The sequence below is a fragment of the Salmo salar genome, chromosome 13 (genome assembly GCF_965601325.2).
Source record: "Salmo salar chromosome 13, fSalSal1, whole genome shotgun sequence".
Classification (NCBI taxonomy): domain Eukaryota; kingdom Metazoa; phylum Chordata; class Actinopteri; order Salmoniformes; family Salmonidae; genus Salmo; species Salmo salar.
Genome location: NC_138303.1, coordinates 18,097,501 through 18,110,000, shown reverse-complemented (window position 1 = coordinate 18,110,000; position 12,500 = coordinate 18,097,501). Strand labels below are relative to the sequence as shown.

The 12,500-nt window shown below is 51.1% G+C and overlaps 1 protein-coding gene across 1 annotated transcript in view; it reads right to left on the bottom strand.

Annotated features, from left to right (window-relative positions):
- The window catches only part of LOC106566523 (ERC protein 2), a 353,915-nt gene that overhangs the window by 195,790 nt on the left and 145,625 nt on the right, over positions 1-12,500 (bottom strand). Inside the window, exon 9 of the mRNA XM_082959688.1 lies at positions 2,765-2,925. Within this exon, the coding sequence (XP_082815814.1) occupies positions 2,765-2,925 (161 nt within the window). The remainder of the gene's footprint in view (positions 1-2,764; positions 2,926-12,500) is intronic.

The following is a 12,500-nucleotide window of genomic DNA, read 5'->3' as shown; positions in this document are numbered from 1 at the left end:
CACACACACACACACCAGGCATACACACACACACACACACACACACACACACACACCAGGCATACACACACACATACACACCAGGCATACACACACCAGGCATACACACACACACACACACACACACACACACACACACACACACACACACACACACACACACACACACACACACACACACACACACACACACACACACACACCAGGCATACACACACACATACACACCAGGCATACACACACACATACACACCAGGCATACACACACACACACACACACACACACACACACACGACAGGCACACACACGACAGGCACACACACGACAGGCACACACACGACAGACACACACTCACCAGGCATACACACGACAGACACACACTCACCAGGCATACACACACCGGGCATACACACACCAGGCATACACACACACACACACACCAGGCATACACACACACATACACACCAGGCATACACACACACACAGGCATACACACACACACACACACACACACACACCAGGCATACACAGACACACACACACACACACACACACACACACACACACACACACACACACACACACACACACACACGCTAATAAACACAGAGACTAGCACACTGGCCTGCACACACACAGACACAAACTCTCACACACACACCCCCACCCATACACAGACACACTTAGGAAAAAGGAGTTAGTGTTGTAGCAACAGAACAACCATACATCTGGCTTGTCATGTTGACTTCCCTATAGTGTATAATATAGCTGATGTGGTACAGGACACATTAGCCTGCTGTCTGGTAGTGCTTATGATATACAGTCTGCTTCCACACACACTACCACACCAGGCAATGGGCTGGGACTGCTCTCATCAGTAGCCATGGTGCAGACCCAAGACAAAGCCCAAAACAGACCAGTCCGGAGACGAAGCCCAAAACAGACCAGTCCGGAGACAAAGCCCAAAACAGACCGGCCCGGAGACGAAGCCCAAAACAGACCGGCCCGGAGACGAAGCCCAAAACAGACCAGTCCGGAGACGAAGCCCAAAACAGACCGGCCCGGAGACGAAGCCCAAAACAGACCGGTCCGGAGACAAAGCCCAAAACAGACCAGTCCGGAGACAAAGCCCAAAACAGACCAGTCCGGAGACAAAGCCCAAAACAGACCGGCCCGGAGACGAAGCCCAAAACAGACCGGTCCGGAGACAAAGCCCAAAACAGACCGGCCCGGAGACAAAGCCCAAAACAGACCGGCCCGGAGACAAAGCCCAAAACAGACCGGCCCGGAGACAAAGCCCAAAACAGACCGGCCCGGAGACAAAGCCCAAAACAGACCGGCCCGGAGACAAAGCCCAAAACAGACCGGCCCGGAGACAAAGCCCAAAACAGACCGGTCCGGAGACAAAGCCCAAAACAGACCGGCCCGGAGACAAAGCCCAAAACAGACCGGTCCGGAGACAAAGCCCAAAACAGACCGGCCCGGAGACAAAGCCCAAAACAGACCGGTCCAGAGACACCAAAAGCAAAACAGAGCAAGAAAGGAGAAAAATACAATATTTCAAGACAGAGAGATGGAGTGGCAGAGAGACAGACCGAGAGACAGAGAGACAGAGAGAGAGAGACAGAACTGGAATGCTATTTGGCCCTAAACAGAGAGTACACAGTGGCAGAATATCTGATCACTTTGACTGACCCAACCTTAAGGAAAGCTTTGACTATGTACAGACTCAGTGAGCATAGCCTTGCTATTGAGAAAGGTTGCCGTAGGCAGACCTGGCTCTCAAGAGAAGACAGGCTATGTGCACACTGCCCACAGAATGAGGTGGAAACTGAGCTGCACTTCCTAACCTCCTGCCCAATGTATGTCCATATTAGAGACACATATTTCCCTCAGATTACACAGACCCACAAAGAATTAGAAAACAAATCCAATGTTGATAAACTCCCATATCTACTGGGTGAAATACCACAGTGTTCCATCACAACAGCAAGATGTGTGACCTGTTGCCACAAGAAAAGGTCAACCAGTGAAGAACAAGAGAGAGGGAGAGAGAGAGAAAGAGGGAGGGAAAGAGAGAGCGAGAAAACAGACAGGGAGGGAGAGAGAGATATAAATAGATAACTACACTATATGTCCAGAGGTAGAAACAGACAACTGCACTATATGTCCAGAGGTAGAAACAGACAACTGCACTATATGTCCAGAGGTAGAAACAGACAACTACACTATATGTCAGGAGGTAGAAACAGACAACTACACTATATGTCCAGAGGTAGAAACAGACAACTACACTATATGTCCAGAAGTAGAAACAGACAACTACACTATATGTCCAGAGAAACAGACAACAACACTATATGTCCAGAGAAACATACAACTACACTATATTTCCAGAGAAACACACAACTACACTATATGTCCAGAAGTAGAAACAGACAACTACACTATATGTCCAGAGGTAGAAACAGACAACTATACTATATCTCCAGAGAAACAGACAACTACACTATATGTCCAGAGAAACAGACAACTACACTATATGTCCAGAGAAACATACAACTACACTATATGTCCAGAGGCAGAGACGGCAAAAAAGAGAGACAAAGAACTAAGGAGACAGACAGACACAGACAGAGACAGACAGAGACAGAGACAGCCAGACAGAGACAGCCAGACAGAGACAGAGACAGCCAGACAGAGACAGCCAGACAGAGACAGAGACAGCCAGACAGAGACAGCCAGACAGAGACAGAGACTCACTTCATCTCCAATATCTCCTCCAGCTGTTTGCGTCTCTCCAGCCTCAGATTGGTCAGGTGACCGTCCCGCTCCTGCAAGGAGTGCTGGGTAGTGGAGAGGCGCTGCTTGGTGGTGTCCAGCTCCTGTCTGGTCTTCTCCAGGGCGTTCATCATCTCCTCCAGCTGAGAGAGACAGACGGGGAGAGAGGGCTGTTAAACACATCCACTTGCATGCAACAATACCCATAGGCACTGACAGAGACACACACTGACACATACTGACACACACCGACACACAGAGACAGTGCATACACACATACAATACACACAAACAAACTCTCCAAAAAAAGAGACGCCCCTTTTTCAGGACCCTGTCTTTCAAAGATAATTCGTAAAAATCCAAATAACTTCACAGATCTTCATTGTAAAGGGATTAAACACTGTTTACCATGCTTGTTCAATGACCCATAAACAATTAATGAACATGCACCTGTGGAACGGTCGTTAAGACAGAAGGCATTTGCTTACAGACAGTAGGCAATTATGGTCACAGTTATGAAAACTTAGGACACTAAAGAGGCCTTTCTACTGACTCTGAAAAACACCAAAAGAAAGATGCCCAGGGTCCCTGCTCATCTGTGTGAACATGCCTTAGGCACGCTGCAAGGAGGCATGAGGACTGCAGATGTGGCCAGGGCAATAAATTGCAATGTCCGTACTGTGAGACGCCTAAGACAGCGCTACAGGGAGACAGGACAGACAGCTGATCGTCCTCGCAGTGGCAGACCACGTGTAACAACACCTGCACAGGATCGGTACATCCGAACATCACACCTGCGGGACAGGTACAGGATGGCAACAACAACTGCCCGAGTTACACCAGAAACGCATAATCCCTCCATCAGTGCCCAGACTGTCCGCAATAGGCTGAGAGAGGCTGGACTGAGGGCTTGTAGGGCTGTTGTAAGGCAGGTCCTCACCAGACATCACCGGCAACAACGTCGCCTATGGGCACAAACCCACCGTCGCTGGACCAGACAGGACTGGCAAAAAGTGCTCTTCACTGACGAGTCGTGGTTTTGTCTCACCAGGGGTGATGGTCGGATTCGCGTTTATCATCGAAGGAATGAGCGTTACACTGAGGCCTGTACTCTGGAGCGGGATCGATGTGGAGATGGAGGGTCCACCATGGTCTGGGTCGGTGTGTCACAACGTCATCGGACTGAGCTTGTTGTCATTGCAGGCAATCTCAACGCTGTGCGTTACAGGGAAGACATACTCCTCCCTCATGTGGTACCCATCCTGCAGGCTCATCATGACATGACCCTACAGCATGACAATGCCACCAGCCATACTGCTCGTTCTGTGCGTGATTTCCTGCAAGACAGGAATGTCAGTGTTCTGCCATGGCCAGCGAAGAGCCCGAATCTCAATCCTACTGAGCACGTCTGGGACCTGTTGGATCGGAGGGTGAGGGCTAGGGCCATTCTCCCCAGAAATGTCTGGGAACTTGCAGGTGCCTTGGTGGAAGAGTAGGGTAACATCTCATAGCAAGAACTGGAAAATTTGGTGCAGTTCATGAGGAGGAGATGCACTGCAGTACTTAATGCAGCTGGTGGCCACACCAGATACTGACTGTTACTTTTGATTTTACCCCCACCCCAGCTTTGTCCAGGGACACATTATTCCATTTCTGTTAGTCACAAGTCTGTGGAATTTGTTCAGTTTATGTCTCAGTTGTTGAATATTGTTATGTTCATACAAATATTTACACATGTTAAGTTTGCTGAAAATAAACGCAGTTGACAGTGAGAGGATGTTTCTTTTTTTGCTGAGTTTATATGCATACACAAAATTATTTTCTTCCCCTGTGTGTGAGGGGGGTACGTGAGTGTGCGGGAGGTATGTGTGTGTGAGGGGGGTATGTGTGTGTGAGGGACATATGTGTGTGTGTGAGGGAGGTATATGTGTGTGTGTGTGTGTGAGAGGGAGGTATGTGTGTGTGTGTGAGGGAGGTATGTGTGTGTGTGAGGGGGTATGTGTGTGTGAAGGGGGTATGTGTGTGTGTGAAGGGGGTATGTGTGTGTGTGTAGGGGGTATGTGTGTGTGTAGGGGGTATGTGTGTGTGTGTGTGTGTGTGTGTGTGTGTGTGTGTGTGTGTGTGTGTGTGTGTGTGTGTGTGGTGTGTGTGTGTGTGTGTGTGTGTGTGTGTGTGTGTGTTTCCTCCCCTGGTATGATAATAAAATGAAAGCACTACCTCATGTCTGACTGACAGAGGTGAAATTACCCTGGGTCAGAGGTCAGCTGAATGACATGGCACATGACCCTAGAGCTGGAAGCAGGGGTTACATAGCCTTGCCTTTATCATTCTAGTCCTACATTATTCTCCTTGTTACTATACCTGTAGCAGGTACAATCTTCCTTTGTTTATACCTCAAAACAGAAATGTTGCATGTAAAAGGGGGACTGATATTGTGGAAACTGTAATGTTCTACCTTTGACAAGACGCTGTGTCAGCTAGAGGTGGCCCTGTGTCAGCTAGAGGTGGCCCTGTGTCAGCTAGAGGTGGCCCTGTGTCAGCTAGAGGTGGCCCTGTGTCAGCTAGAGGTGGCCCTGTGTCAGCTAGAGGTGGCCCTGTGTCAGCTAGAGGTGGCCCTGTGTCAGCTAGAGGTGGCCCTGTGTCAGCTAGAGGTGGCCCTGTGTCAGCTAGAGGTGGCCCTGTGTCAGCTAGAGGTGGCCCTGTGTCAGCTAGAGGTGGCCCTGTGTCAGCCAGAGGTGGCCCTGTGTCAGCTAGAGGTGGCCCTGTGTCAGCTAGAGGTGACCCTGTCCTCAAGTAGTATGTCTGTGTCCCACTCTGCTGGTCCCTGAAAGACCTGTCCTCAGGGGACTATTATCCTGACAGGAAGTGTCTTACTGTTAACAGGAAGTAGCTCACTTTCCACCAGGAACTCATTGGCTGAGGATCAGATGGTCTGAAGACAGAATTATCTAATTATAGCTCTTAAATAATAATGAACTTTGTCAGTCTTCTAACTACATCAATGATACAAGAGATCTGTTCTTGGGCCATGAACCCAGAAAGAAAATCATTTATAACAATTTTCACTGTCCCCTCTCTCTTTCCATAGTTATCGCGTGCGTGTGTGTGTGTAAGAAGCTCTCCATGTGGTAGGACATGAAAAAAAAGAATTGGGCCTCTTTTATGAAGGGGCCAAATCGTTCACACATTTTTCAGGACACCCTCTGTCTCTCCCCCTCTCTTTTTCTCTCTCCCTCGCTAGGTGTGCTTCACAGATGTCCAAAATGTGCTCACTCACTCTTCATGAATATCACATCTGGGGAGAAGGGGAGATGGAAAATGAGACGAGAAGGATTCAGAATTTTTTTTATATGTAAGACGAAGCGAGAGCAAGAGAGTGATACGCCTCACTCAACAATCAGTACAGTGGGTCTCTAAAACCCAAAACAGCAACACAATCCCTGTCCTCCAAAAAGCCAACCACCCAGTCAACATGCCCAGACGGGTCACCCCTCTACCTCCTTCCAGTCCCCAAACATCCACATCAGCCCTACAACATGTCTCTCTCAACAAGCTCTCACAGTCTCACTGCAGAACGTCACATTTGGAAGTTGCTCCGAATGTCAAATTTCAAAGTTGCAAAAGATATCTGGTCTCTCTACCCCCCCCCCCCCCCTCCATAACACCCAAGACTCAGCACATTTCCCAAGATTCAGCAGCCAACCCTGCACCTCGTTCAACCCTGCACCTCGTTCAATCCGGCACCTCTCCCAACCCCGGCACCTATCCCAAAACCGGCACCTCTCCCAACCCCGGCACCTATCCCAAACCCGGCACCTCTCCCAACCCCGGCACCTATCCCAAACCCGGCACCTCTCCCAACCCCGGCACCTATCCCAAACCCGGCACCTCTCCCAACCCCGGCACCTCTCCCAACCCCGGCACCTATCCCAAACCCGGCACCTCTCCCAACCCCTCCCTCCATCCCTCAAAAACCCCCTCACCCCTTGTCGAGTCTAGCCACACAAATAGCCAGTCGTCCTTTCACAATCACATCATTAATAAGGAATACATTTTAGTGAAATTAGGGTCTTAATCAGCTTAGAGCTGAGCCTGTGCATGCTAATTTAGCTCAACTTCAAGGGAAAGCTCCCTCACCAAGGTAAAGCCTGCTAAGACCACCTAAAGCCCCGCTGGACATTAAGCTAATTGGGGGCTCAGAGCCCCGGCCAAATCCCTCTTGTCCATTCACGTCGGTGTTGATGGTTCAAAGGCCTAGTTCAAACGCCACAGAGAGGGAGAGAGAGATGGACAGAAGGGGAGAGAGAGTTGGACAGAGAGGGAGAGAGAGAGGGACAGAGAGGGAGAGGACAGAAGGGGAGAGAGAGTTGGACAGAGAGGGAGAGAGAGAGGGACAGAGAGGGAGAGGACAGAAGGGGAGAGAGAGTTGGACAGAGAGGGAGAGAGAGAGAGGGACAGACAGGGAGAGTGAGGGAGAGAGAGACAGACAGAAGGGGAGAGAGAAATAATCGAGCAAACCAGAGAAAGATAGACAAAGAGGGAGAGATGGAGAGGGTGAGAGGGTGGGAGTGAGAGAGAGCGGCTGGGGGTGTGAAGTCTAGTGACCCGAGGCATTACCCACGCTCCATTTCAGCAGCCCTGGCTGATGGGAGACTTTCAGCGCATTGAACATCATGAGACTGATTACTCTGGGAGCGAGGGAGCGAAGGAAGGAGAGAATAAAGAAAAGAGGGATAAAAAATGTGAGAATATGATGCTGGCAGCGCGGTCTAAAACTGAGTCAGGTGATGTTTTAGAAGGACCTGGTCCTTTTCTCTCCCTCCCTCTCTCCTTCTCCCTTGCTCTCTCTCTCCCTCTCTCCTTCTCCCTTGCTCTCTCTCCCTCCATCTCTCCCTCCCTCCTTCTCCCTTGCTCTCTCTCTCTCTCTCCCTCTCTCCTTCTCCCTTGCTCTCTCTCCCTCCATCTCTCCCTCTCTCCTTCTCCCTTGCTCTCTCTCTCTCCCTCTCTCCTTCTCCCTTGCTCTCTCTCTCTCCCTCTCTCCTTCTCCCTTGCTCTCTCTCTCTCCCTCCATCTCTCCCTCTCTCCTTCTCCCTTGCTCTCTCTCCCTCCATCTCTCCCTCCCTCCTTCTCCCTTGCTCTCTCTCTCTCTCTCTCTCCCTCTCTCTCTCCTTCTCCCTTGCTCTCTCTCCCTCCCTCCCTCTCTCCCTCTCTCCTTCTCCCTTGCTCTCTCTCTCTCCCTCTCTCCTTCTCCCTTGCTCTCTCTCCCTCCATCTCTCCCTCCCTCCTTCTCCCTTGCTCTCTCTCTCTCTCTCCCTCTCTCCTTCTCCCTTGCTCTCTCTCCCTCCATCTCTCCTTCTCTCCTTCTCCCTTACTCTCTCTCTCCCTCTCTCCTTCTCCCTTGCTCTCTCTCCCTTCATCTCTCCTTCTCTCCTTCTCCCTTGCTCTCTCTCCCTCCCTCTCTCCTTCTCTCCTTCTCCCTTGCTCTCTCTCTCCCTCTCTCCTTCTCCCTTGCTCTCTCTCTCTTCATCTCTCCTTCTCCCTTGCTCTCTCTCCCTCCCTCTCTCCTTCTCTCCTTCTCCCTTGCTCTCTCTCCCTCCCTCCCTCTCTCCTTCTCTCCTTCTCCCTTGCTCTCTCTCTCTCCCTCTCTCCTTCTCCTTTGCTCTCTCTCCCTTCATCTCTCCTTCTCTCCTTCTCCCTTGCTCTCTCTCCTTCCATCTCTCCTTCTCTCCTTCTCCCTTACGCTCTCTCTCCCTCTCTCCTTCTCCCTTGCTCTCTCTCTCTTCATCTCTCCTTCTCCCTTGCTCTCTCTCCCTCCCTCCCTCTCTCCTTCTCTCCTTCTCCCTTGCTCTCTCTCTCTCCCTCTCTCCTTCTCCCTTGCTCTCGCTCCCTTCATCTCTCCTTCTCTCCTTCTCCCTTGCTCTCTCTCTCTCTCTCCCTCTCTCCTTCTCCCTTGCTCTCTCTCCCTCCATCTCTTCTTCTCTCCTTTTCCCTTGCTCTCTCTCCCGCCATCTCTTCTTCTCTCGCGCTCTCTAGCCTAACGGTTAAAAGAGTTGGGGCAGTAATCGAAAGGTCGGCGGTTCAAATCCCCAAGCTGACGAGCTGAAAAATATGTTGATGTGCCCTTGAGCAAAGCACTTAACTCTAATTGCTCCTGTAACGTCGCTCTGGATAAATGGCAAAGCGAGATATCACACTCTCTCTCTCTGACTCAGGATCATAACAGCAGCCTGATCTGATGGCTGTTTAGCTGTATTTCATTTTAACCCAGTGTGTGACTGTGTGAATCCGTGAGGCTGCTGTCGTGTGTCAGTGTGAGGACAGTGAACAGTGTGACTCCATGAATGTCCATGTTTGTCAGTTGCTGGAATGTTGAGAGAGGGGGTTCTCTGTGTGCTTAGCCACTTCACAGACATTCACCAGTTCCTGAGATACGGTTTTTAAACTAAATGTAATATTAGTTCCAATAACGTTACACAAATACTCCTCTTTGTCTCTTCTCTGCTCTTCTCCTCGTCCTGTACTCTCTACTCGTGTGTGTGTATATGTATGTGTGTGTGTGTGTGTGAACCCGCCACTGTTCAGTATCATGTATTCATACTTGTTCTAGCCACAGATTGTGCTCATATTACTGGCAGTCATAAGTAATGCAAGGTCATTCTAATTCAAACACACGCTCACACCAGAAGGAAACTCACCCTCTTGCTGCTTCTCTTTCTCACCGCAGACACACACACACACACACACACACACACACACACACACACACACACACACACACACACACACACACACACACACACACACACACACACCTAGATTTTGACTTTGACTCTTTATAGCTCCCAAGAAAAACTTAGTGTGAGAGAAAATGAAGGGAAAGGGGAGAAAGAGAGACAGAGGAAGAGAGACAGACAAACAGACAGAGAGGAAGAGAGAGAGAAACTCCAGTCAAGTCAACTAAACCCAGTCCAGCTCAACACGGTCCAGCCCAGCCCAACATGGTCCAGCCCAACACGGTCCAGCCCAGTCCAACACAGTCCAGCCCAACACAGTCCAGCCTAGCCCAACACGGTCCAGCCCAGCCCAGCCCAACACGGTCCAGCCTAGCCCAACACGGTCCAGCCTAGCCCAACACGGTCCAGCCTAGCCCAACACGGTCCAGCCCAGCCCAACCCAACATGGTCCAGCCTAGCCCAACACGGCCCAGCCCAGCCCAACACGGCCCAGCCCAGCCCAACACGGCCCAGCCCAACACGGCCCAGCCCAATACGGTCCAGCCCAACACGGTCCAGCCTAGCCCAACACGGTCCAGCCCAGTCCAACACGGTCCAGCCCAGTCCAACACGGTCCAGCCCAGCCCAACACGGTCCAGCCCGGTCCAGCCCAGCCCAACACGGTCCAGCCCAGCCCAACACGGTCCAGCCCAGTCCAACACGGTCCAGCCCAGTCCAACACGGTCCAGCCCAGCCCAACACGGCCCAGCCCAGCCCAACACGGTCCAGCCCGGTCCAGCCCAGCCCAACACGGTCCAGCCCAGCCCAACACGGTCCAGCCTGGTCCAGCCCAGCCCAACACGGTCCAGTCCAGCCCAACACGGTCCAGTCCAACACAGTCCAGCCCAGCCCAACACGGTCCAGCCCAACACGGTCCAGCCCAGTCCAACACGGTCCAGCCCAGCCCAACACGGTCCAGCCCAGCCCAACACGGTCCAGCCCAGTCCAACACGGTCCAGCCTAGCCCAACACGGTCCAGCCCAGTCCAACACGGTCCAGCCTAGCCCAACACGGTCCAGCCCAGTCCAACACGGTCCAGCCCAGTTCAACACGGTCCAGCCCAGTCCAACAGCCTACAAGGCCCAGCTCAGTAGATGGGCACATAGGGGCTCATATAGATGTTTGATCTCTTCTCCACATAACCCAGATTTAGCCAATCAGACGCGATAACCCTGGAAGCACTGAGTCCCGAGAGGAGGCTCTGATCTACACTGATCACTGGCAGCTGACTTACAGACAGACAGAGCGAGAGACAGGCAGGCAGACAGGAATACAGGCAGACAGACAGGCAGGCAGGCAGACGGAAAGACATACAAGGCAGACAGAGTTGACTTCAGGTCATCCGTTCTTCTGTTTACCAGTGGAAACTAAAACCAGGAGGACACTGCACTCTGAGCCACACCACAACGTTTGGTAAACGTTAGAGAAGAGACAGTTAAAAACTCCTTATACGGTTAAGAAGACAACACTGGAGCCTTGGTATTTTCCCCAGAATAAGGTCATGTGATGGGATAGCAGGGTACACTCCGGTATCAATGACATCACTCTCAGAGGTTCTTAAAGACTGACTTTTTACTTTTAAAAGACGTTTAAAAGAATGTCAACGACTGTTGTGGGTAGATTTATAGTATCAGTAGGGTTTACTCCCAGAAGAGAGTGTGGGCTGCACACACACACACACACACACACACACACACACACACACCACACACACACACACACACACACACACACACACACACACACACACACACACACACACCCCCCCCGCGTACTGCAGCAAATTCAAAGAGAAGCTGAAAATAAATTTGAAGCGGAATTGGGGAAGGCACTTTCAGCATCCTGAGAGAAGAGGAGAAAAGTGGAATCAGTTAAAGGAAGACATTTTGTTATAGCAGGCCTGAAAGAGAGAGGAGGGATGGTGAGTTAAACAAACACAGGACAGAGAGAGAGGAGGAATGGTCAGGTAAACAACCGCAGGACAGAGAGAGAGGAGGAATGGTCAGGTAAACAACCGCAGGACAGAGAGAGAGGAGGAATGGTCAGGTAAATGACAGCAGGACAGAGAGAGAGGAGGAACGGTCAGGTAAATGACAGCAGGACAGAGAGAGAGGAGGAATGGTCAGGTAAATGACAGCAGGACAGAGAGAGAGGAGGAACGGTCAGGTAAATCACAGCAGGACAGAGAGAGAGGAGGAATGGTCAGGTAAATGACAGCAGGACAGAGAGAGAGAGGAGGAATGGTCAGGTAAATGACAGCAGGACAGAGAGAGAGGAGGAACGGTCAGGTAAATGACAGCAGGACAGAGAGAGAGGAGGAATGGTCAGGTAAATGACAGCAGGACAGAGAGAGAGGAGGAACGGTCAGGTAAATGACAGCAGGACAGAGAGAGAGGAGGAACGGTCAGGTAAATGACAGCAGGACAGAGAGAGAGGAGGAACGGTCAGGTAAATGACAGCAGGACAGAGAGAGAGGAGGAATGGTCAGGTAAATGACAGCAGGACAGAGAGAGAGGAGGAATGGTCAGGTAAATGACAGCAGGACAGAGAGAGAGGAGGAACGGTCAGGTAAATGACAGCAGGACAGAGAGAGAGGAGGAATGGTCAGGTAAATGACAGAAGGACAGAGAGAGAGGAGGAATGGTCAGGTAAATGACAGCAGGACAGAGAGAGAGGAGGAATGGTCCGGTAAATGACAGCAGGACAGGGAGAGAGGAGGAATGGTCAGGTAAATGACAGCAGGACAGAGAGAGAGGAGGAATGGTCAGGTAAATGACAGCAGGACAGAGAGAGAGGAGGAATGGTCAGGTAAACAACCGCAGGACAGAGAGAGAGGAGGAATGGTCAGGTAAATGACAGCAGGACAGAGAGAGAGGAGGAATGCTCAGGTAAATGACAGCAGGACAGAGAGAGAGGAGGAACGGTCAGGTAAATGACAGCAGGAC